At 40.3% G+C, this 27,281-nt stretch overlaps 1 protein-coding gene across 3 annotated transcripts in view; it reads left to right on the top strand.

The window, feature by feature from the left end:
- Positions 1 to 24,633: 24,633 nt before the first annotated feature.
- The window catches only part of CADM2 (cell adhesion molecule 2), a 571,727-nt gene continuing 569,079 nt past the window's right edge, over positions 24,634 to 27,281 (top strand). For 2 of the 3 annotated variants that reach the window (XM_068180585.1, XM_068180586.1), the window contains exon 1: positions 24,667 to 25,241. In XM_068180585.1, the coding sequence (XP_068036686.1) occupies positions 25,181 to 25,241 (61 nt within the window). In that variant the 5' untranslated portion in view covers positions 24,667 to 25,180. Of the gene's footprint in view, positions 25,242 to 27,281 lie in introns of all 3 variants that reach the window. The other variant, XM_068180588.1, reaches the window with a different exon arrangement.

Here is a 27,281-nt window from a genome sequence, read left to right as displayed (position 1 = left end):
GTATTAGTAACTACAAAGAGAAATATTAGTTGCTATGCAATAGATTTAAAATAATTTCAGAGGCCACAGAGATTAGCATAATCTTTCTAAGCAATTCCATCATTCCATCATCACTCACAACATCTGGTTGTGTATAAAAACTGGAAAAATTGTGGGTTTTCAGTCAACAAAAGGAAAAAAAGGATTTTGAGGAGAATTTGGTTTCTTCTAAAGAAAAGTCATGGATTCATAATCAGCATTTTCTGGGAAGATGGGGAATTTAGAAAGGAATAATTTTCATTTACAGCAAAGACATTTATAGGACATCAGGAAAAATATTTTCTAACAAGAAATGTTGAAATACAGAAAAAAGTCCATAGCTTGGAAAAAAACCCCATAGAGATGTGTATGATATTTTTTTGTGATTGAATAAACTAAGATAATCTCTTGAAGCAATTTTGAATTCTATGTTACTGCAATTCCCAGAAGAAATTCGGGGTTTGCTACATTTCCTTTCATTTAATAATTAATCTTTTAATAAGGCATTTCTTTTTATATATTTGGGGATTTTCCTCTGCTACTGATTCATGTTACCCCTTTTTAGCTATATATTGAAACGGAGATTATATTAGAGTTAAAAATACATATTTTGTGACTTTTCATGCTTTTTTACCATCAAATCATTAATGAGTAATTCTACTTCTAGGTTCTAATTAAATTAAAATTATTTAATTGTCAGCCGAATCTTAATCTACTGCTGCACCTTTGTTAAACCGTGTAATAATCTATTAGAGATTATATCTACTCATCTTTGAGTGCTTCTCAATTTCAGTATTCCAGTAATTCACTCAGAGTGCACATTTATTTTAATGAATTTATGTTGGTGATACAAATGTATATCGGGTCATAGAGCCTTGCTACAGCTGATCTTTGTTGTTGATATGCCACAGTACTTTGCAGAGAACTGGCACTGAAGAGAAACTTACCTAGGCAATTTTGTCTTCTTTATTTTCTTTTCATATGTAAAACTAGTAGAGACAGAGCAATCTCACTTGCAATATATTTCTGGATAGGAAGATATAACCACAAAATAAAAACTTTTTTGGAGTACTCTAAGTAAGACCTTGCCTCCAGAGGAAAACAGAGAGCAAACACATCCTTGTGCAGAGAAGGATGACACCAAAACAACCAATTCAGCAAGAACAGCTGTTATCCAGAGTGAACAGCACAGTCAACACACAGTCTAAATCCAAAGGAAACAAAATGTTAAAAGAAACAAAAGTGTTTTCAGAGCCAAGGCTATTTTTCAAGACTGAAAGAAAAGAAATGGATTAATAGTAGGTTTAGTACAAATCATACTTAATGCTTTATTCTTCCCTATATAGAAGATTCTCTGGAATATGGTGATCAAGGAATAGAATGAAGGATTGTGTTATCCTTATATTATGTTGAAAGATGAATTTAATGTTCTATGAATGTATAAGATTCCTACCAATAGCATATACTGTGCTTAGGGCAGGTACAACCAGTACTGGGGCATGAACAGCTTCTGTGTTTGTCACAGGGGCTGGAGTAGCCACAAATATTTGCCAAACCCTAAACGACACCTGAACCACATTCAAAAACATGCTGGTTCCCAGAAATAGGGCCATGCTGGTTTCAACAGTCCAAGGATATTAAAATTTTACAAATTTTCAAACGCTGTTGCAATTAGCCTGGAGAAGAAGGGGGACATAAAAAGAAACATTTCATGTAATACCTAAAATTATGATAACTTCAAACAATGCATTACAGAATGGCAAATCCTTCAAGATTTAAGCCTAATGAAATCAAAGGTACATGGGCTTAAAACCACTATTCACATTCAGTCAGCCATACTATTAACTTCGTTGGATATTTTTCATTTTGAATAGATTCTACTCATAAATGTCACCACAGGGATATTTGTTCACCAGAATGCGTGTTAGCAATTTCAAACCTTTGAGCAAAGGTCCCCTGTTGTGGCACTTCTGCTGCATTCAGGATGCCAGTGGGTTTTGGGATTGGAGCTAAAATCCTGGGTGGAGGTGAAGAATCATTTACCAGTTTTTATTAACTCAGAAAGAAAGGAAGAAAAGACAGACTGACAGAAAGAGCAACTAGCTTTCTGCATCCAGCAATATATTAAGCAAAATTCCTTAAACAAGTAGACACATCTCAGCAGAATATTCCAAAGTCCCTTACCTCAAGCACCTTTCATTTTGAAGCCAAATGACCCAGATATCCCACCATAAATAGGAATTTTCATTCAATTAATAATAGGTATAAAGAAGCATAAGACTGTATAACAGTTACCACAATGCTTGATTTGTCTGATTTATTCTTGCTGTTTTCTAGTCAGTGTGCAATGATGAATGCTTTCTTTTCATTATTGTCTGCTTGAAGTTATGCTTCTAATTTTCTCTCTTGACAAAAGGTGAGAATTCATGTTTAGCACAATTGAATTATCAAAAAAAAAATCAAACATGATTTTAATGATAGATGAATGTATTATTCTTCTTTATTCCTACCTTTTTCTCCTCCTGTGAATCCCTGCCAGGCCTTCTCCCACAATGACAGCACCTTCTTTGCATGAGCAAAATACAATAGAATAAGTTACAATATTTTTTTTTATTTAGGGGCATTTCTAGTTACAGAAATACTTAAAACAGCTGTTTTAGACCTAGGGTTTAATCTGCTGTGAAGTTTATGTATTAAAAATTCTAACATGAAAGAAAAGGGCGATGTTTGGTCTTTTGGTCTGGCTTCTCTGGTGATTTCTCTGGATTATAAATTCTCTCACAAAGATGACATTTTTTACTCAAGTGACCCAGTAATTTGAAAATTGTCTAGTCTAACAAATAATTTTACGTCCTGCCTATGTGTGATTTCACAGGGCAGGCTTCATGCAAATTAGGTCAGTGCAAAATCAGTTTCCAAATTCTTCAAGCCAGCCTAACTAATGATTTTAGTCTTTATCTTTTGCTGAGCTTCATGCAATGAATTCTCAGCATATACCAAACCCCAGCAGTATTAGCACTGGCTTTGGGGCTATACTTGTTCTTCAAATCATTGTGCACTACTGCCAATTAAATTCACTGGACTGAAATCAAGATAGCATTTTGGGAAGTTGGTATGGTTTTCTGTGCTTCAGAAACCAAGTGAGAAATTCTGAGAAGGGAAAACAAATGAATAGAATGCAGTGTGAGCAGCAGCAGTATTCATGATCTCCTCCTTCAGTTTTTCTCTCAGTGTTTCTACAGTGTGTCCAAACTCCCACATAATCCCTCTTTGACTTCAGCTTTTCTGCCAACCCTCCCAGACCATGACATCTCTTATTTTATCAGTTCAGTCTCCAGTTTTTTAAACAGAATATAATACTGGAGATGTATCTTCAATTTTTAAGGAAACAAAGGGAAATTATTCCTGCCCTCCTAAGACAATCTCAGTTACCCCTTTAAAAGAAAGCAGAGTTGGGATTTGTCTGCATAATGCCAGGGTGGCTTTGGTTCTTCTGAAAGCTGCTTACAGGAGAGGTAACATCCTGTGGCTCTGCCTCTTGATGTGGCTGCCAGCTTTGTGGGAGAGGTTGCCAGGGCTGGCTTGCAATAAAGCTGGAGGAAAGAATCACATAGATGTCAAAAGTTTACAAGAAATTTCCACTAAAATTTCTTGAAAGGGAATCCTTTAGGCTTTTCCTTTATTCTTCTGCTAGAGTATAGAAATTTTGAACCCCTCTTTTAAAACCAGCACAGAAGGGCTGGAAGTCCCCTATACATTTCCTACATTTGGACAAGGACAACTGATCCAAATTTCAGGCCCAAGAGCACAAACAACATGGACTGAAGAGAGAAAAACAAGAAGGATGGGACTTCATAACTTAAAGCTGTAATTGGACCATTAACTCCAATATGCTAATGGACCAGAAAAGTGAGAGACCTCTTGAACAGTCATCCTTTTTTTTTTTATAATTTTGGGTGCAGCCCCGGCCAGGCTCTTGTACTGCCCAAGGTGTATCCATTGAGGCCTTTTAATAAATATCTAATATATTCTTTAACTCCATCTAGCCTCTGTTCTAGGTCAGCCTTTGCAAGGCATCAGATTTCATTCCTGTGCATGTACTGTACTGTGTTGTGCTTATCTGTAGGAACTAGAACAGGGTGTTTGTCCCAGAAATGTGATGCCCTACCTCCCAGTGGCTCCTTTTTCCAGCCACATCCTGTTCTTTCTCACAGTGTGCTATTACCAACAATCCTTGCCTGTTGGTGCCAACAATTCTTGTTTGGCTTCACAGCCATCCAGCTATTGCTGTTTGAGACATACACACAAGTCCCTTATCTTCTGGGCTTCTATAACATCTTAACAAGATACATTGGTATTGAGCACCAAAAAGAGTGATGATGCTACCACAAGAATTGTCAATCTTGACTTTTCATATGATATATCTCACAGGCAGGTAATGTGTTTACATACACATAGTGAGCACACCATGCGTGTGATGCAGTCCTGGAATTTAACTGAGGTTATATGCCAGTTTTTTAGCAATGCACAGTATCATTGTGAAAGCCATCTGTTGAAACTGTGGCAAGATTATAGGCAGTTAAACTGCTAAATGTTATTCGTCCGTCTTTTTTAGTCCCCTTCTGTTCACTGAGACTCATTGGAGCATGTGCAGGTGCTGTAACTCCCTGATATAGGAGGTACTGCAACCAAATTAGTCTTCTATCAGGGGAACACTATCACTGTGTCATTTCTCCTAAGAATTTTCCTTGAGTTTCAGAAAAAAATGAGAATGGTGCTACCTGCAGATTTCTTGTCCCTCCAGCAATGGCCAGCTCAGAATTTGAGAGTTTACGTGGCATCACTCATTCCAAATGTATGCTTGCTCTTGAGGTATGAAGAAAGGGTTTAGTCAGTAAAGAAGCACTGGTTAAAGACAAATCTGAACTGTTTGATATCAATTCTGCTCAACTCATCAATATTTTATTCATATGGGAGCTCTCCAGAAAGACTGATGTTATCTCCTTCAAGGAACTGGGTGACCATCTGCTAATTAATCAAGGTAGCACAACAAAACCAAATCAAGTTGGAAAGTGGCACTTCAAGAGGAAGGCAGTGCAATTCAAAACCAGCACATTGTGAGTTTTCATCTCTGTATTTCAAAGGAAAACTCTAAAAACTAGAGAATAAAAGTTATGCAGAGAAGTGGTATCTTTAAGATTAAACTAAGTGGTATCTCTAAAAACCAAGGATACTTATGGAAATTGTTACACCCTTCTCACCTAAGAAACTTGAGGAAGTTTTATTTGTTCCCTAAATAAATTACACTTGCAAGAAGTCATTACTCTTAAATATCCATGCTTCTGTTTGAATTCCTCTATAAGGTATGTGAAACATTCTAAAAAAACTGAAACCCGGTTCCCTTTCAAGATATCTGCCAACCAAACTATGAGACCTAACACAGAATCCATAGTTTGTAGGTAAGATATCAAATGTTACATCACCAGGGCAGGTTGTAAAATATAAAGACCCACATATTGAGTGTCATAATTAAGTAAGCACTTTTAACACTACTGGCAAGTTTTTTTTCAAAAAACTCAGTATTCATGACATCCAGAGCTGAACGTTAATGCAAGTCTGCTCAAAATGCATTGAAAGCTTAATTTTAAAGACAGATTAAAAAAAAAGTTGCTTGCATCCATCTTCCTTTTAACTGCAGAAAGAAAACAAGAATAATGTGAAATAAAAGCGTGGTTTCTTAACCTAATTTCAGATTGCTCTAGCTACCTTTTCAGGCACTGCAAACACCAGCTTTGTTTCAAATGTAGTCTGCAGACTACTTTTTACAATTAGGTCTTCAAACTGTTTGAAGACATTTCAACTAGAAGCAAACAAAAAAAAAGAAGTTATATCTACATTCTATTTGAGTCCTGTAGTAAGGAGACACCTACAAATGTGAGTCACTAAAACAAAAGAGCATTTTCCATCAAGGTCACAGTATTTTCACACAGACCTTGCCAGTTGCTACAAACCCAAGGCCCTAATCCCTCAAATTTTAATACATAGTCTCAATTTCACTCTTGTGCATTCCATTGAAGCGAGTAATGCTTTTTAAAGTGGGAAGTAGATGCATAAATATTTACAGGATTGTTGACTAACTCTGCAGAGGACAACTTGTTAGATAAGGAGAGAAGGAAACAAGCACCCTTTTAGTCACATCTAAGCACAAAAAAGGAGTGACATATTCTAGTAAATTCCTGAGAAAGATATAGTGACACATCCAAGTTTTATAGAATCCCTAAAAAAACACCAGACCTGTTTTCTGACAACACAAATAATAGGCTTAATATTTGCCTGAAAAGGACATGTATGGAATCAGAAAGTAAGCTCTAGAATTCAACAAATTACATACGTAGAGGGATTGGCAGGATCTGTCTGTCCACTAAACTCTGTGGAACACACAGCAGAGGACACTGATTTCCTGACTTTACACAAAGATATTTCTTTATGAAAGATGAGTCAGATGAATTCCGACTGTTTCAATGTGAAATTAAATTCTTATATATCCTATAATTTTTGGATAAGAAAGTAGTTCAGGAATCCTGGACAACTTTAATGATTAATGTATGTGATGTCTATACATGTACCTCTCAAAGGCAAATTTTCTGCGTGGCTCATTATTAATGGAAATTGCATGCCTAACTCCCTGTATACCATGCAGAAAATGTACTTCTTTACAACTATCCTGATACAAAAAGTAGGAAAATATTTATTTTCCTATTTTAAAATTATATTCAAAGTATCTCTGATAAGAAGCTAATAAATATGCAAAACAGTGGGAGAGAAAAATAAGCAAAAGTGGAAAGAGGTTCTAGCAACAATTTATTCTCAACACAATGAGATGATTTCCAATATCTTAATGTAAATAAAAGCATTCTTTAAGGTTGTATCTTCTTATACCTGCACAAGACAGAGTATATTTTCTTTGTTTCTCCCTTGGTAATTATAGGAGGTTATAGAATGCATAAAATGTACTTAAAATTACTATTATAGAAGCAAAAAAAAAAATTACAATCTTTTAAAATGTTATTGAAACATGACAGAGGCTTTCTAGACAAAGAAAGGTGTAGACCCTCAGTAGTTTATTAAATTTCAGCGTGAAGGAGACCACTATTTTAAAAATATTAACTCTTGGATTGGGCAGGTTCCCCTTCAAAATACTGGTAAGTGATTTAAATGTTCAGTTTCTCAACATCATTGCTGAAGTCCAAACCAAACCTTCTCACTGCCTTACATATGGCTCTTCAGAAAAAAAAAAAAAAAAAAAAAAAAAGAATATCTCATGTTGGAAGAGACATGTAAGGATCATGAAGTCCAACTCTATTCCTTATAGGATCCCCTAAAAGTAAATCACAAATGAAAAATGTCATCCAGATGGTTCTTGAACTCTGACAGCTTAGTACTGTGATGGCTTCCCTGTGGAGTCTGCAGTAAAATAAATGTGAGGTAAGTGCCACGAGGTAAAAGAATGTGTCATCTAACTGACAGAAACTGCAATATCTCAGAACATCTATCACAATATTAAGCAGAACATCAAACATATGGCCTGGGAAAAGAGGGGGTTTTTTTGGAAATTAATAAAATATTGTTTGCAATAAGAAATATACACAAATACACCATGAAAAAATCAGATACATGACAGTAGAGGGCAGGAAAAAAAAACCCAAAAAATAATATTGTAGCATAAACAAAGACTCACAAAGTTGGATACTCCAGGACTAACTGGAAGCAAACCATGGTTATAATTTGCTTATGGAGAATGGGATGGGGAATGATGTGGCAAAGCCCTTGTTAATTCAAAGTAGTCAGAAGAGGCAAAGCTAGAACAGATTCCTAACAATTACTGCAAACCTACTGCCTACCTGATTACCAAGCTACTGCCAGACATTTGAGCATCACTGCCCAGGGGGCGATCCTTAAAGCTGCTAAATGTGATTCTGTTAGATGCTAATTAAGGAACCTCAGTGTCATCTTAACACTCTCCTATGAAGTTTCCAGCTCTGATAAGACCAGGCTAAAACCAGATGTTTTAGCAAAATGAGGGAGGAAAAGGGAAAAGGAAAATAACTTAAAGCTCTCATTAGGGCTTTGTCTAACAAAATCAAGTAGAATGCAGTAAAATGTATAGAAGTCATCGATCTGTTTTAAAACAGAACAAATCAGTAACCATGTCTTGTGATAAGCCAAGTTTCTGGATGGTCTATGGATGTTATGTTATGCTGTATAAACTATGCAATCTTTAAAAATCCAAACAAATCCTAGGCTGGCTCTGTTTTCTTTCTCTCTGGACATCCAAACAATGGAATTATTTGCTTTCCCTTTTTAAGTGACCTCTGGTTATGCAATGCAAATGAGAAAGTTTGGTCAAAAATTCCTCTAGTTTGGAACTCAGCACTACAAACCATCTTCCACAGAGGACAAAATTATTCACATTGTTTATTTTGATTAAACCCATATAGTCACTTTTCATCAGCTCTTTGTTTTTTTTAACAGAATTAAAATTCTGTTTGTGACAACTTCTATGAAAGTACTAAGCAGGATGAAATTAAAAAGCAGCTGTAACACTCATGCAAAATTTAATTTGCAAAAAGTTGAAGAATCTGAGCTTTCCATTTAAATTTCTATCCCGAAAAGTAATCATGGTTGTTGAATGATGAAGTAATCTGGTTTGATATGGAAAAGGTAAACATTTTTCCCTATTTCTCTTGAGTGTTCCATATAACTAGTTGGGAAAGTAGGAAAAAAATACTTAGATTTTATTATTTTATCTAATTTTTCTCTCTACTACCCTTTGTCAGAACCTTGTTTGAAGTATGGTCTTTTGGTTACATTAATTTATTTTTTGGAACTAGAAGTTTTAGTTGACTGAGAGACACTGTAAAAACCTATGCCAGATTCTCTGCACAGCCAGTCCCAGTGGTTATCTAGAGCCTCCATTCAGATTAACACAGGCTACATACTGGATTTCTGGCTGCAAAAAAGTTTAACACATAAATATTCAACGCAGTCCACAGCCAGCCCACACCTGTAGCATTTTCCTTTTCTGACTGAATTTCCCATGTACATCCCCATCAGCATTAGGACTTAAATGTTTTTAAATCCACACCCCAGTCCTGACCACTGCTTGGTCTTTAACTGGAGCAAAGGAAAACACTCCTCAGAGTTGCAAGATGGAAAAGTAGCAGCAATTGCAGCACCCACCTTTTCCTGGCTCTAGTTTCCCATTCCCCCATTAAGTTTCAGTATCAGCCTGGTTGGTACAAAGGACTTGAACTCCACCTAAGTGGGATGAGGATGAAGACTCCTAACAAGCACCCACAGCTACAGAAATCAGCATTCCTTCTTTTTCCTGACACTTAGGGCCCTGGAAGTTCTGCTCTTCTGCAAAATCTTTGTCTCAGCATCAGCCCCAGCCCCACCCTGAGCCGAGGGACACCTCTCAGAGCAGGTCCCAGCACTAACCCATGTCCCCAAGTGCCACATCCACACGGTTATTAAACCCTTTTCTGAACATTATTCTGTGAGTGAAAAAAATGTACTGAATTATGTACTACATCCATGGATGCATCACAGATAATGCAGAAGAAATTTCTCTGCAATAGTATAATTTCAAAACTGTAGTTGAATATTTTTATAGTTCTTGTCCCTTTCACTAGAACTAAGAAATTGTGAAGGAAACCATTGGGATGCAAGGAATTAAAAGTATTTTTCACTCAAATAGGTAAGAAAATTTACATTTTACTTAGGAAAAAAACCTAAAAATCAAGAAAATAAAGTATCAGCTAGTGTAGTAGCAAACCAGATGAATTTTCTTATAATAATCCCCTTTCTGCTATGTACCACAGCATGACAGTGGCTCTAATTTTTAGGCAATGCTTACTAATGAGGAGTCCCTTCATACTTGCAAAGCCTAAGTTAGAAACACTGCATACCTGGTTTAGAAATGCATCATTTGCCCCAGATTAATATACTTAGCTTTGGAAAGTAATATCAGTACCAAAAGCAACAGGAACCTTTATCACTGAACACTAACAAGATAAGTTTCCTGACATGGAATTTTTAGACTACAACACCATTGTGCATCATTTGTAGGGCTGAAATTTTAACACAACACAGTCCTTCCACATGCTGAGATCCTCAGATGGGGAGCAGAGAAACATAAAAGAGCAACTTCATAGGAAAAAAGTAATTAAATACTCAAAACCAGATGGGAGAGAAGCTGGTAAATCGAAATGACAGCTTGATCATGGACAAATGTATACCAAAAGAAGAGGGCTTAGCAATTTCACAGAAATTTCTGGTTGTTTAAGCGTGAACCTCAATGAAATCGTGTGGAAGGTGGATGATACATCTGTGCGTCACTGACTATGTATTGCTAAGCCTTTTTCAAGTGGGACAGATAGTAAATGTCAACTGTATTATACAAAAGCTGCATTCAGGACATGCTTTAACAACACTCTTCCATAACAAAAGGTCACACAGACATCACTTCAAAAGGGAGGTCCTTCTTAAAACATTGTAGAGAAAAATCTACTCTGTCAATACAATAGACAAATAATTGAGTTGCACAGTCCAGTGTGAAATAATGGTGCCTTATGCACCAAAGAATGCAAATGTTAAACATTTAAAACCAGAAGTACATTTCCATAGCAATTATTTCCTTCACAAAAGAAAAAAAAGATCCCAGCACTCACTTATATAGACTGGGAGTATCACCAGGGAAGTACAGAACAACTCAATTGCTCAGTTGTGGACTATTTATTGTACCTTATCCAGTAAATGTTTCTCAGTATTATTTCTTACTGAATTCAAATATATCAAACATAATTTTAGTACTTTAATGTAAGGAAAGTTTATCAGTCTTAACCTCTCAGTAGAAATCACATACCACACTGAGGTCAATATATTTCAAGACAATGAGTTTTCTTTGTATTACTGTATGAGCACTTTCATGTCAAAGTTCATGCTTCCAGAAATCTGAAAAGTTGAAAGAAAAAGAGTTATATGTACATTGCAAGGCCAGATTTTCTTCATGAAAAATCTTTATTTTCCACATTCCACAACAAAAGTGAAAAGCATTCCACATCTTGACATATTAAAATTATTCTTAAAAATGCAATCCAAGATGTTTTTCTATTGCTGATTTAATGAGGTTTGTTTGCAATTGATAGAAAAGACTTATGGGCCTATCAGCTGGTCCACTAAGTGGACACAAGCATGTGGCAATACCTTGAGTATCTGAGAAAGAGAAATTAATTTAGAAGCAGAGAGAGAATGTGTACCCTAACAAGTATTTTGTAAATTCCTCAGTGGAGTGGCAGTCAAACCCTGCTGTGAGGACTGTCACAATTTCTCCTGCAATGAGAGAAAGAGAGAGGAGAGACACAGAAGGAGAGACAATCTCCACCTGAGCTACAGATCCTGTTGGATACTGTTTTCAGGAAATAAATGAGATTCCAAGCCACAGGATCACAAACCTCCCAGTATAACTGAAAGGGGGCTTTTTTCCATTCCTTGGTAAACTAAAGTATTTTGCTTAAGCTGCTCCGTGCCACAGTATCAAAGCTTCCATCCCACAACAATCAGCCAGGGTCATCCCATTCCCTGTAGGAAGAAGCCAAGGTAAAAACCAGCATCAAGTAATGTTTTTCTTATAAACATTCAGTACTTTCACTTTAGCCTTAAATTCTTTCTCTATTGAGCTATTATGGCCATACATCTATTATTTGTTTGCTCTAAGTGATATTAGTTAAAATCCTGTATATTAGTCTTAATACTCCTTGCCAGTTTGCAGGATTTTAATCAGCTTTCCAAGACGCTCTGCTTCTGATCAAATGATAGTTTTCTTCAAAGAGGGTCCCAAGCAGATCTTAGTCACAGCTTGGTCATGGAAAAAAACCCAACTTTCCAGCTCATGATGACCTAAGAAGCACAGTGAGAAGAGGGGAAAAGCTTAGGCTAATATTACTAGGTGAAGGAGCAAACTGTTTTCCTATTGAGTCTGACATGAATTTGAGCTGCTACATGAAAAAATCCAGGATCTGATAGTTCTTGATTTTCCTGTGTTGAAAATAAGGAGGCGTTTAACTCATTTACAAAGTCCCATGGTCTGTGAAAAATAAGAAACCAAGGAAAAACATGTTTTGAAAAGAAATTAATTTAATACAAGTAACCTTCTGAAGGAAAAGTTCAAATCACAATGAAGAAAGAAAATTTCCTAGTAGGTCCCACAAAAATCTTTGCAAATCTAATGCTTTTTTTGTTCCCCCCTGAATTTCTAAAAAGCACCAAAACCCCATTATGCTTTCAATAATGAAATCTATACAATTCAATTCATTTGAAGAAATCCTTGTAAGTAAGGATAGGGTTATGCCACCAAGCAAGAAAACACAATAAGAATGGCTCCGCAGAACAAAACCATTCATTTTGAAAATAAGCACATGGGTGCAGGGGGGTTCCTTAGACTAACTGTAGTCTGGTTTTGTGTATTAAAAACCCATGAGGTGGTGAAGTGTGTAAACTGTATTCTCAAGCTTGCATTGTGATTTAGTTTCATAAAGAAGAAATCCAGCTTTTATAATTCCAAGACCACTCTCTGAAGCTGCACAGAGCACAGTAACTGTGGATGATCTGGAAGTTCACACAGGATCAAAAATAAAATGAACCAAGGTGAACACACCCTAATGGTTCCAGTCAGTCAAAATTCAGAAAAGGGTCTGCATAATTTTAAGTACCTGAATGGTCTCAATAGTCTTAGAAGATTTTGGCTAAGTTTATATCTATATGTTTTGTTAAAATACAGCTTCAGTTGGCTAAAATAGCTTTTACATTGTAAGCCCATGTAGAATTTTAACCTAAATTATATATTTTGAAATTCAGAAACATCCTGCCCTTAATATTTATGTAGAACATTCATTTACCCAGCTATTTTATTTCCCTTACAGTTCAGAAGTATTTTCAGGACAGAGGTCTTAATAAAAACAAGTATGGCAACATCCTCCTAATCATCCCTCAAAATTGTTAAAGGCACAAAACATCAAAATATTTCAATTTCAAGACACTCAGGGAATGAGATAAGTTTCTTTTACTTCTCATTTTTTCATCATCTATAGACTCACTTGTACTAGAACAGCCATCAGGGAGTAGAGTCAGGTAATTCATCCTTTACAATTAGTTTCAAAATGGTAACATTCTGCTGGTGAATGTCTGTAGGTACAGCATTCAAGTCTCCAGCTTTGCTACACCAAAAAAAAAAAGTGTTACTTTATACTACTGATCCATATAGCCAGACAATGAGACTGTGGAAACACTACAAAATGAAAATAAAGACTGAGAGTGAGCCATTTCATGGTCACATTTGGAAGTGCAAATTATAGTCTTTGAAGACAAACAAAACACTTTTATTGGCACAATTCAAAGTGTCAGACACTTGATTTCCATAAGCAATGACACAATAAAAATTGTAAATCTTCAGCCTTACTCATGACTGTAACCAACAGTGAGTGACTAATGATAACACATTAACACCACAGTTTCAACTCAGCTGACTTTATATGATAATTTATGTAGTATAGATAAATGTGTGGCTAAATGTAAATCAATTGTTTAATGGAACTAGGCAAAGACCTAATGCTCACTGGAAGTTGCAAAGTTTTATCTGGGTCTTTTCAGAATACTGTCAAAAGGATGGTCAGAACACCTTACATATTTTTATCAAATTAGACTGTCTAACCTCTCAAAGAGGTGGTGAAGTCCAACAGTCAGAGGCTAGAGAGGTTAAAGAGATTCCTTAAACAGTATGAACTACAAAACCTGATGCAGCAAATGTTTCCCTATAATCCCTGGAGAAAACCAGGCCAAAATATAGTAGTGAGCATAGCTCTCAAAAGGTCAAAGCCCTAGAAACTCCTTTGCCTTTGTAATTTTGTTACTGTTGACAGTGTAAAAGAATAGTGAATGATGTACTTACACTATCAAAAACTGCTGGATGTGATAACCTACACAAAAACATAGATCCAAAGTCATGCTTTTGTAAATATTTGGCTGTGAAGGCCAGGAAATTCATGAACATGCTTAAGCTTGGAGAGAAAACTGGACCTAGCAGCTACAGGAAAATATAGCTGCTTAGCAGCTGTCCCAGATCGTTACACAGTGTTAAGGGTCATCTTGAAACAGAGATTTCGGTCTTGGTCTGTTCCTGTATTTTGTCCTTGCAAAAAGGAGTCACAAAAGGAATGTCTCACATCAGCCCAGATTCTGATGAGTCATTTAGTAAACTTCATTCCCATTCACAATCCAACATCACTTGTGGAAATGTGTGTGAAACCAGTATGAAAAACAGAGAGAATCCCTACTCCGTCAGCTTAATCTTCATTAAATATCTGAAATAAAAATAATTGTTTTTTAAAAAGATTAAGTGTGTGATTCATAATGTTAGAGTGATAATTAGTTTTGATGTGATGAAGCATTTTCATATATCAAGCTATACTTGGACTATGAATATTGGAAAAGTATCCAGTCTTACCTTCTATTTTCCACATATAAAAGAATCCTTAACAGAGTGCAAGAACTGAACATGAAGTTTCTTATTTTTCTTCTTCAACTTACCTTTTATATAGTAAATAGTTATTGTATACTGTTAAAGTGAAATATTGAAATTATTTAATTAACCTTTTTTGACCTCTGTAAAATGCAAAAGCTATAAATATGGAGCAAATCAAATTGAGTTCTGCTGTAGGCAAGAAACCAGCCTCCAGTGGATTGCCTGCTGCTCAGATAGCATTTGCTAATTTCAGTCTTTATACTTCCACAGGAAAAACTGAGGGAAGTACATGCAGTAGAGTTGTGTTTAGTGATTTTCTATAGTTTGGTGCTATAAAAATTATTCTGATCTTAAAAAAGGAGACATAGCTTAATCCAATTAATTCAGGCAGAGTTAAATCTCTGTTGTAAGTGAAAAGTTTCAGAAAACTGAAAATCCAGAAGAAGAATTTTTTAAATGACATTTTGTATTTGTGCCTACTTACCACTATTTCCATACACAGCCTCTAGCAAGGGATAATTTTCAGCTCATTCTAATCTTATCATCTGTCACTGGAAAAATCACTGACAATAGGCTACAACACAGTCCTGATATTAATAATAATAAAAAAAAAAACACCTCAGGACCCATAATTTAGAGCCATAAGAACCAAAAATCTTACTTTACATGTCATTATTTTAAAGTAGTACCATCTTCTAACAACTGTAGTATTAATGGTAACTGAATGCACTTGCCAAAAAACAATTTTGTGATTATTAGAGAATTTCGATTAGCTTTAACAAGCACAAGCACCTTGAAAATATTTTTATAGTTTCTTCTGCTCCTCTGTCATAAATAAGTTCCTTTCTAATGCTTGTATCTCACTGCTTTATAAAATTGAATTTTGGATTCTAATCCATTAAACCTTCTGTATTATAGTTTTTTATGGCTGCAAGTAGTGTAACAAACACTTTTTAAAAATTCTTAATTCTGTTTTTCACCTAGGAGCAAATTCTGATTCGATTGTCTTATATCACAATAGCAAGTGATATAATAAAACATTTTACTGCATTGTTATGTTTTAAAAGCATTAAAACTATGCAGTGTTAACTTCTTAATATGCCATGTTCATTAAACAACACATTAGCAGGTCTAGAACCACATTTCATAAAAAATAAATCTAGAAAACTTATAAACATTTGTAATCCATATATTTCTGTGATTCACAGGCATTCCAATGTGATCCCAAATAATAATATTCTGCTTAAAAAAATATGTTTATTTACATGCAAAATAATGTAGCAATTACAGTAATAAACACCTCTCACCTACTCTGAAACAACAGCTCAACACACTAACAAGTTGTTGCATTTTGCATAATTCTTTCTGGTTTACTTCTTTTCCAATATATTTCCACTCTTTTTCTTCCAAAGATGGGTGAAGTCAGTTTCATAGTTTGAGCCACTAACAAGCTGCAATGTAAGTCATTATTTATCTTAGTAGTCATAATGTCTGTGTCCATTTGTGATTTATTGGCTTAATACAAGAGATTCACACTCTTAAGGGTAAAAAAAAAATCCTGGAACTTTCACTAACTTCATTCATGAAGCTTATGCTTCTGAGATATAACAGATTTAAAGTGTTGGCAAATATTTCAGAAGAGCAACTACATCAAAGCTAGTAAGCTAATAAAAAAAAAAAGAAGTAAATAACTGAATCCTAATAACTGACCAATAGGTATAGAAAACCATAGTAATATCACTAAAATTGAAAAATCAAAGGCTTAAGAAATGCCAGGATTCAGAATTGCCTATGCAATGTTAATTTGTCCTCGTTCTGCAGATACATTATAATGAAGTATTTAATTAAGATTAATGTCAAAGGTAACCACTAATTCCAAGTGGCCAATTTTCATTACACAGCTCTGCGTGTTCTTAGTCCAGTTCACACCGGCTTTAGGATGTCTGCAGTACTTCACATTTCTGCAGATAAGACTCTTTGGTATGAAGTTAGGAACTGAGAAAATGAGCATTAATATCAATTTATTAGTACTGTAAAAACATTTGGTCTGAGTGACTTACCTAACATCAGAGAGGAACTCTGAGGCGTAGTGAAACATAATCCAATTCTCAAAGGCCTCATTTAGTTACTCAGAGACTGTCTTTTCCTCTTTTTTCAGACCTCTGCCATATTGAATATATATTTTCTGGTTTTTCTTCAGTTAATGAATGAGAGATTTTATCTATCAGTGTCTTCCTTCTCTCCAAATCCATGAATCATGCCCAGAGCCTCTTCTTGGGCTGACTGAGCCCAAGGCTTTGTGTTATGTGAAGGAGGGGTAGAACAGGACAACAGATGGACAAGGCATGGAATAAAACAGAAGGAAGAGCTGCCAGGCAGTTTTATTTCATTGTATAAAAATGCAAAAGCAACATAAAGTTTGTATAACTAACAAGTTCATTTCTTTCATTATGACCATCTCCTAGCTGCAAAATCCTTATGTACATTAAATGTATGTATTTCCCTAAAATTTATGGAAATGAATGAAGGAGAAAAAATGTTATCACATTGATATCCATGTAGATCACCAGAAGGCATAGAGCCTTTAAATCCACGTTACATCTTTTCATTTCAGCTCATCAGTTAGGGAGTGGTATAGAAACTTACTGTTTCCTAGAGGAGACAGCAACTTCATAAATACTTGATCACGAATCTCAGATATTTACTAAAAGCAGATGCATTATGAAAGGGAGATACAATGAGTTTCAGGCCCTGCAAAACAATCTGGATACCGACATTTCTTCATTTTATTTAAAACCTGAAGTTTTGTTATTCTCCTTGTTTGTCTCATTCTATTAGTAGCTACTTTTATCATTCCCTTTTCCATTCCTCTGGCTTCTCATCTCATGCTTTCTAAGCTGTACTACTTAAATCTTGATTTTTTTTTTCTTTCTATGCTTTGTGTCTTCTTTTTTCTGCTCTCACCTTTTTTACTGTTGGACTTTATTTTTTGGTTTTTCATCACCACACAGTTCCCTTTGTTACCTGTTTTTTGGTCTTGACTCATGCTCCCCGCCCCATTGATCCTCAGTCCATTTTCTGGACTCAGTGATTCTAAGTTCCTATTCAAAGCTTTACTCTGCCTTCAGATTTATCTTATCCTTCTTATTTCCCAGATAATCTGCTGGTCCTAAATTCCTCACCTGGATGACCACAAACTCCTTCCATTCTGGGGTCTCAACATGTTCTTATCACTTTGGTTGTCCGTACCAACAATTTATCTTCCCTCAGATTTCAACTTCAGTATTATGCCAGCCTTTTTCATACATTCAACCTGTAATTTCAAGTCCTAATTTTACCCTGACCTTCCATCACACTTGTACTTTTTCTAGAGCTAGTCTCCCAAAATAATGTCTGAATATACTTTACCTTCCTCCCTTGTGGATTTTTCCTCTGTTCTTTTTTTTTTTTTTTTTTTTTTTTTTTTTTTTTTTTTTTTTTTTTTTTTTTTAACCACATGACATTCTTTTGATTCTGCCTAGTGTCAGCAGATCAAAAGATGACACAAATCTCTGAAACCAAAGACCTGGATCTATTTCCAACTCCTTGGGAACTGTGGTGTCTCAGACTACATCTGCTGGGTATTAACAAGAGCAGGGCTGCTTCCTAAGGAAAGGTGAGTCAGGAACACAGGGATGCCCGGCCCACGAGGACAGAGGCCTCAGCACCCACAGCCCAGTCTCACAGCGCTGAAGCAAGGACAGACCCAGAGGTTACAGCAAAGCTCAGCCAGGAGTCCAGGCTGCAAGGCAACTTCGGAGTACTGGAGCAGGTCAGAAACCACACTCCAAAGGCCAAAGTTAGGATCAGTGCTCACAGCATCAAGCAATCGATTGAAATCTGGCTCAAAGTCTTCCATAACCAAATAGGAGTGGGACTAAGCTAGAGACATGAACTCTCCTAACACAGCTCAGTTTAAACAGAGCTCCTGAGCCCACGGGTGTGGGTGGAGACCCCAGGTGAACAGGATCATTAGGGGTTATTAAAGTCCTCGGCATCCTGACAGAACAGAAGATCAAAAACTGGAGCACACAATTTCTCATGTCCCCTGGTTTCTTAGGTGTGCATGCCAGGACACAGTAAAGCAGGTCTTCAGTAATGGTGATTGTGGCATCAGAACTGGTTAGACACAGGTGAAGCAGTGCTCTTTCTGCTCCTAATTGTGAAGAGACCCACAATTCCACCCATCTGACTGAACTACAGTCTCATTCCCATGGCTGGAAAGAGCACTGGCAATCCAGTACAGCTGTATTTCATTGCTAGATCATCTAATTCTTAGGAGACTGTGAGCAGAGACAGAATACATAGAAATAATAAAGGCTATAATCTTTAAAGTCAGTTGTGTGCATTTTTTTATTTCCCTGAGGCTAATGCTGTGGGCCAATTTTCATAGAGACAGCAAAAGAAATACTCTTTTCAGAAAGGTCCCCTGAATTCTTAGAGCCTTGTCTTAAAAAACAGGGATGTTCTTGAACAAATATTTTAGGAGTCTTTAGTATGGGCAAACTGATGTATTTGTTCAATTCTATGAGTCTTACCCTGGATCAGTTAAAATACTTCGACTTGTATTTAAAAACCTTTTCAACATAGGATGCACTAATATGAAAATTTTAGTCTGAAAAAACCCAAATGTTGGATCTAAATGTCTAGAGCCTCCTTTATACTATCAGAACATGTGAGAAAATCTTTGTACTGGTGTCAGTAATCGAAGCTGTTCTTCAGAAAGTAAAACAGGTGACATGATGTTCTACAGAAGGAACAACTCCCTTTTTTCTGAGTTTTTGAATACTTTTTTGTCACTTCAGCTGAGTACAAGAGAGGTTTTGTGCAACACATCACATAATCTCTGCATAAGTAATAAAAGGCAAAGCAATAAAAAATTACAAAATATTAGAAATTAAAAAAATTAGATAATTGGATAAATACGTATTCCAAAGATGTTAGCTGGGATGTATTCTAAACTATATGCAAATCTGTTCAAACACATTTAAAACACAATTAGTGTCTGCTTCATTCCATGCATTGGTATGTTTTTTAATGGCCAGTTGTAACATACATTACAGAGAATCATAGGATATCCTGCATTTGAAGGGCCCCACAAGGATCATAGAATCAGAAAATCAGAGAATATCTTGAGTTGGAAGGGTGCCATCAGGGTCATTGAGTCCAACTCCTGACCCTGCACAGGACACCCCAAGAGTCACACCATGTGCCTGAGAAACTTGTCCAAATACTTCTTGAGCTCTGCCAGGTTTGATGCTGTAACCACTGCCCTGGGGTTCCAGTGTCCAACCACCCTCTGCATTCCACAATATGGCTGGAATATTTTAAAAATCATAAGGAAATAATGTTACAAAAGCTGTTAAAGTTGTATAACTCCCTAATTCTGTCATTTTGGGCAGGGAAGTAACATTTATTCAAGTAGTTGCTTCTTGGCTGAGGGTGAGAAGGCATAGGAAAGCACACACTTCTGCTAATTATCAAACACTTTAGGAAGTGGGAGACCTAACTAGAATATATGGAGAATCATGTTAACAGCACCATTTTTTCTGTGTCTTCATTCCACAAATTATATGGATGAGAGGTCAGGTAATGAATAAGATAATTCTGCTTCCACTCATCACTGGTAATTCTCTTCTGCAATTATATTCACCAACTCAAAATGTAGATTAGGTATTTTTCAATGAGAATGATACCAGTGAGGTTTGACCTTGGTTTACTTTGCATTGGCATTGCATTGACAGGGTTGTTTTATAGACTTTTTTCTACTCCAAAAGTCTGTGAAATATCTCACATTTATAATTGCTTTATAAATGGGACTTCATCCCACACATATTTTATATGTAGTATTCACAGCATGCAATTCCTTTTACTTGCTTCATCTTACTAACTAACACAGAACAAAATTTCACTGAATTCATAATATTGCTCTGGAACTGATACATTCTGTATATTTACACACCAATATGTTTTATGGAAATGAACACATTTCTTCTCTGGAGCATATTTTCAAACTTCAATTGCTCTTTACTGAAGCCAATTTTTTTTCAAACAAAAAAAAAAGTGCAATGCGTTTCATGTCTATATATTTTTATTCACGCCAATATATTTTCACAGTTGGATAGATTTAACTAAATTAGTAGTTATGGTATTTGTTCAAACCATTGCATTTTTGTTGGCGTCTGGTAAGTAAATGTTATCTGGGTTTTTTTTTTCCTAGTAATCAGCTTCTGACAAACCCAAACCATTAAAAACAATAGTGACTTACCTCAACCACTCAAAATTTCTCACCCCAAAGAGCAACAAAACCAAATAAAACCTCAACTCTTCCGCTGCAGCAGCTGCAACACAGTAAAAGGCAGTGCAAAAGGGAAATGCACAGACTCCAAGGATGAACTCAGGTGCTCTGATTTCCACATAGGCTGGGAATGGTGCACTGGGCTGGGGAATGCACTTCCCGTGATCCCTCCTGGATCTAGGGACCCTCCACGTGAAGGAAGCCATGGTACTCCTGTCAGGTGTGGTGAGGCAAACAGAAGCATGAAGCACTTATTAGGGACAACTGCAAGAGGCTGCTTTAAAGCCAGAGATTTATTCAAGGCTGGGGGGTAGCTGCAGTGGAATTTTCTCACAAGATTTTTTTTTTTTTTTTTTTACTGAGCCATGTAAATAAATCTTACTTTCCAAACTGCTGTTTTAAATGTGATCATGAGTGATTAGCAGTTTTGCAACTCAGGATAGAATCTGTCTCTAACTTCTGTCAATAGCAGCTTGCCTTCTCCTTATTTCCTGTGGGGCTTTTTTAGTTGGTTTTGGTACTCTGCAACCATACTGTGACTACTTCTTTGTTACCCTCTAGATTATACAAAATTTAATTTAAAATATATATTATAGGCCACAGCACAGAACAATTGTTTCTAGAGCTATGTTTCCCAGCTTGTAATACTGGAAGTTTCTCTCTCCATAAATCATCTATACATCTTACACCATTTGATGAATTCAATAATACAAGATTATTTTGCCAAATATGTTTTCCTTGTGTTTCCCCTCCCTAACCACTAACCACTGATGCTCTCAAGGAGCATCATTAAAAAACATGATTATCCCTTTATATTTTGCTTTTCCTTCAGGGCAAACTCTAGAGGTACTCTAACCCAAGACAACACAGATGGCTCGGTTTAGAAGAGGTGGAGTTTAGCTGCTGTCTTGGGGTGATTTTATGTTAAGTTAGGGAACTTGTTATTTATCAATTCAGTGAGAGGAAATATCTGAGGACTCTTTCCGAATAATGTTTGGGGATTAAACTATTTTGCTTTGTTTAGCATCAGGAATATTTTTACATATGAATATTTGTAGATGTCATCTTGGTGAATAACAGGATAATGTAGAAGAACATTCTTCTGGTTCTGATAAAAAGTTTGCCTTCTACATCTGATTTTCAGTGTTGTCTCTTGTTGGTATTTTAGGGTATTACTCTTTACTCTGTTCTGAAGTGTGTTTCCTGAAGAATCCCTCTTGCCCTTTTGGTCTGGAAGTAATGGAGATTCTGGCCATGCTGCTCATGAGCTCCAGCTCCACCGATCAACTGCAAAGTTGCTTTAGATATCAGCTGCCACTGGATGTCACAAGATGCGCTACTATGCCTACAGAAACCATCAAATTAACACATCTGAATTAATCAGGAGAAGTATGGCATCATATCTGGCAGCTGTAATGATTAAAATCACACATTTTCTCAGATATATAGTTAGTAAAAAAACCCAGGGACTTCAGCTGGGATTTTTTTTTCTCTGTCAACGCATTGCTAGCTCATTTCAGACCCGCTTGAGCCAGAAAAGAATGGCAAGAACTGGTATTTTTGGTTATGCTCCTGACATGGGGCATGACATGATGTCCATGTCACTGAATCCTGGGAAGAAAAGGTCAGTTGGTGTTTCTAAACACTCAGATCAGCTTTTCCAAGGGTACTAATATGGCAAAGACATGAAAACCCCATGATGTACAGACAGGCATTTAATTCCTAACTTGACAGAGGATCCCTTTCTACAGCTTTTAATCACTAAGCTAGGAAGACTCTTGTAGCTTTTCTATAATGTTTCCTGGAACAAGACTACAACCAAAAGTATGTATTGTCAAAAGTACAGAACTATCAGCTATCATAATTAATGCAAAAGCATTTCAGGATGGATTACAATCCTGCCTTAGTGAAGGAATTGTGGGAATTGTTTTTTTTACTTTCCTCCACCACCAACCAAAAAAAAAAAAATCATCAACATTTGCTGACATTTATAGGGATGCCTTAAAAATGATGACTTGATCCTTTCTGTAAGTCTTCTAAAATATTTTGATAATCATTCTCCATTCATTACGGCTGCACCTGCACCGAACCCTAAGAGAACAGTTTGCCTGTTGTGTCTTTTTTCACTAAGAATAAAAATAAAAAAAAACAAGTGAAGCAAATATCTGCTCATGCATTAGAGGCAGACTACAAATGCTTCCCTGTCTTAGGGGACATTCCAGTGCAATATCCTCTATAGTGTTAACATAGCCCTCCAAAGGCATGGACATGGATGTGATGGCCCTTTGCTACCAAACTATACAAATGCTAGAACTTTAAAAAGTAATTCTTTAATTTGATTCTGTATTTTATGTGAGCATCTTTTGGAGATTGGGGCAACTCAGTATAAATCCTGATGCAGTCTCAACTGCTGCCAGGCATAATCATCACTTGCTAATGAACAAAGTGGAGGATATGACTACAGAATGCATAACTTCCCTGATCCCACTCGTGTGCAAGCTCTTCAAGGTGAAGTTGACAACTGATTGCACTTCCTTGATGATCTGAGACCGTGCCCCCTTCAGAGAAATGAGCTTTTAAAGAGCTTCCCTCTCCTGTAGAGAAGACTATTTCACCACTCATCTCTGCAAAGCTCTTTGCTGTCAAAGCCTGGGACATCAAGGTGGAAATTTAGAGAGTTACTGTGGGAAATAGGCTGCATGGTGTTGGAGAGAAAACCTCAACAGGAAAAGGATGGAACCAGTGCTGGAGAAATACCTGATCACTATTTTGGCTCAGGGGATTCCTGCTTTCTATGGGATAAGGCAACACAACTCCTCAACAGGGTGTTTACAGACAGATCCAGCAACTTCCAACCCTGGCATTCTGATTTCACTGAGAGACTTGTGCAAAAGGTGGCCCATGCTGTGCTAAACACCAGCTACACAAAGGTGAGGTGGCTGCCTGCCTTCTTGCATCTCTCAGGGCGTTCAGCGCTTTATCTGTCGGAACATAAGCAATTCCGGACCACGAGCTGAATGCTACCAACCCTCCCAAGAAACCCTCAAAAGAGAAAACTTTCTCCACGCCACGCAGAGTCCGGCCAACACCGCCCAAAGTCCAGAAGCTCTTTATGGCCATTGTTCGGGGGCCGACCTCATCGCCGCTGCGGTGAAGGCACCCGCACGGGGTTCGTTCCCACGAGCACGGAGACGCAGCCAGCGCTTCTTTTATCCGCTGTTTTCGGGGAGGGAGAGCAGAGGCAGGAGAAGGGGCTTTCGGCAAGGGCCGGCCGAAGGGGCCGCGTCCCTGGCAGAGCCCCGGGCCGGGCCCGCGTCCCACGGCGCTCCCGCCCGGCGCTGCCGCCGCTTCAGCACCGGCCCTGGACAGCGCCCGCTCCCGCCCCGCCCCGCCGCTCTCGTCGCCCATTGGCTGCGGCGCCGCCGCGCGGCTGCCGCTCGTCGCGATTGGCCCGGCCGGCTATCACTCAGCGGCGCGCGAGGCGGGCCCGGCCGCGGGGCGTGCCCCCTTGCTTTGTAACGCGGCTCCTCATTGGCTGTCCGGCCTACCCCGGGCTGCGGCTATTGGGCAGCGCCACGCGCCAGTCACGCGCCCGCCCGAGGGGCCGGGCCGGGGGTGAGGGGCGGGGCCTGGCCGGCGGAGGCGGAGCCAAAGAGACCGCGGGGGCGTGGCCGCAGGGCAGGGCGGGCCGGGGTGTGGCGGGAGGGCGGGCCCGGGGGCGGGGCCAGGCGCAGAAAGGGGCGGGGCGAGCGGAGGTTGCCCTTGTGTCTCGCGCCGGGAAGCGGCTGGAGCGGAGCGGGATCGGAGTCCCTGCGCATCCCCCCCCCGCCTCCGCCGCCCCGCGGCGGCACGGCACGGGACAGCCTGGCATAGGCGAGCGGAGAGGCGGACAGACGGACGGACACGCCGGCAGGGGCAAGGGGAGCCAGCGGGGGCACCTGGCACCGCTCCGCGGTGGGAACCTGAACCTGCCCAGCAGCGCCGGAGCCAGCGGAGAGAGCCGCTCTTTCCTCCTCCTTCTCCTCCTCCTCCTCCCTCCCCAATCCACCCCCGCGACCCTGGTCCTCCTCCTCCTCCTCCTCCTCCTCCTCCTCACCCCACTGGATACAGCGAGGGAGATACTGCGGCGGAGGCGGCGGCGGCGGCGGCTCCTGCGGGGGGAAGGAAGCGCCCGGAGAGCGGAGCGGCGGGAGGCTGCGGATCTGCGTGCCTGGCGCCCACCCAGCCCGAGGGGAGCCCCCAGGATGCGGCTGAAGCCCGGCGCGCTCCTGCGCTTCTACAGCCTCTGCGGGATCCTCGTACAAGGTACCGCCTCCTCCCCACCCCTGCCCCACGCGCGGGGAGGGAGGGATGCCGGGGGGGCACCGCTGCGGCCCGGGGCATCCCAGATTTCCCCCCCCCACCCCACTCCTGACCCGCTCCCTCTCTCGCCCCTCTCCCGACTTCCCCCCCTCGCCGTGCGCCCCCAGCCTCCCGCTCGGGTAGCGCTATCCAGCGCTGAAGCGCCGCACGGCTGTTAACCCTTCCTGCCCTTCCCTCCTCAGCCTCTTCCCGCCCTCCTTCACCCTCCGTGCTCCTTCCTCCACCTACCCCTCACCCCGCCGCCGCCGCCAGCCGCTCGCCGACCCCCGCAGCCGCCCCCCGACTGGCCGTCACCTCCTCGCTCGCCCGCCGCGAACGTGCCCCCGAAAGTGCGAGTGCAGCCGCAGCAGCGGCGTGTGCGCTGCAACAACATCCCGGGGAAACGTGCGGGCTCCAGCCGTGCCCCTCCGGCGGGGGGCAGCGGGATGGGGGGTGCCCGCGCCTCGCTGCGCCGCCGCCGGGAGTGCGTGTCTGTGTGTGAGGCATCAGATGTGCACGTAGGGTAATCGGATGAGCCGGCGGATCCTTTCGCCATCCTGCTCCTGGCGGCTCATCCTGCAGCTAGTTTCCAGACTGGATGTATTCCCCTCTCCCTCCTCCCCGCCGCCGCTCCCCCTCGTTCCCGTTATCCGGCCAGTGGGGTGGAGCGGCCGCCGCGCAGGGAAGCCCCGCGACGCGCTGCGAGGTGACCGCCCGCCGCGGCTGCCTGCGGGGGAGCTTCCCCCAGACCTCTCCCGCTCCAGCGGGAGCTGAGCCGGCAGCCAAGCCTGCTGCGCTGCCGCCGGGAGTTTGCCCCCTCGCTCCCAGAGCGGCGGCGGGATGGCGGCGCGGCCCTCCGGCCGCCCCGTTCGGCGGGGACCCCACGGTGCGAGGGAGCGGGCGGCGGCCCCGGCCCCGCGGCCCGGCGGATGCGGAGGGGCCGAGGAGCCAACCCGCGGCAACTCGCTGGCGGACCCCGCTCCTCAGAGAGGATGCGGGGCATCTCCCAGCCCTTCCCTCGCTCGGCGTGCGGGATGTTTCGGTGTGGGAAGGAGAAGCGAAGAGTCGATTAAACTAAGTGGCCTTGTAGGTTTTTTATTTTCCTTCTATTTTTTTTTCCCTCGCTCGCCTCCGTCATGCCATTTCACGTCAAGTTTAATATATTTCGCGTTTCACATGGCTGCGTCATGTGTCGGGCGATCTCTCCGGAGGCAGCGGCGGCAGGCAGCCCGGAGCGCGGGCACAGACAGCCGCCCGGGTTCCCGAAACACGGGAGCCTCACCCCCTGCCACCCCCATCGTCCAGACCCCCCCCCGAGTGCCCCCGCTCCACCTCGCGGGGAAGTTCCCGAGGACGCGAGAAGGAATAGGAGGGGAAGGCAGTGCGCTGGGCAGCCGCGAAGGACGGGTCCGTCGGGCGGATTATTTGTATTCTTTCCCGATGTTTATGGGCTGCCCGGTACGTCACCGCACAAGGAGCTGCTGTGTTGGTGCTATACAGGATTATTTATGGGGGCATGTGCGGCGCGCTGCACCTGGGGGCTGGCTCCTCTCTGCCTTTTACATTTCCCTGTGAATTGTCAATTCATTGCCCTGCAACGGAGCTGGGGGTGGGAAGCCTCTGGACTGACTTTCTGTCACCAATAAAATCGGGGTTGCTGCTGGAGGAGGAGGATTTGATCTTTCCTAAGATGCAATCAGCCACATTCAGCGCGGCGCAGCTTTAAGAGTAAACCAGTGATTAAAAACAGTGATGTCTTTCACTGCAGTTTAGAGAGTGTGCCAGGCAGAATGTAACTCTGTGAACTGCATCAGGTAAAAAACGTGTTGCAAGAAATGGGGTGTAGTGCAAAATCTGACTGTGACTGTGTGAAAACAACCAGATTGGGCCTGTCCTTGCAGATGGGGAAAAGTGATGCTTAACACATTACCCAGCTTGCCCTCTGTGTGTGTAAAACATCTCCCCTGTTTTCAGTTTCTCACACGACTATTTTTTCAGTTCCTG

The sequence above is a fragment of the Anomalospiza imberbis genome, chromosome 2 (assembly GCF_031753505.1).
Source record: "Anomalospiza imberbis isolate Cuckoo-Finch-1a 21T00152 chromosome 2, ASM3175350v1, whole genome shotgun sequence".
Lineage (NCBI taxonomy): Eukaryota > Metazoa > Chordata > Aves > Passeriformes > Viduidae > Anomalospiza > Anomalospiza imberbis.
This window is presented reverse-complemented; position numbering and strand designations above follow the sequence as displayed.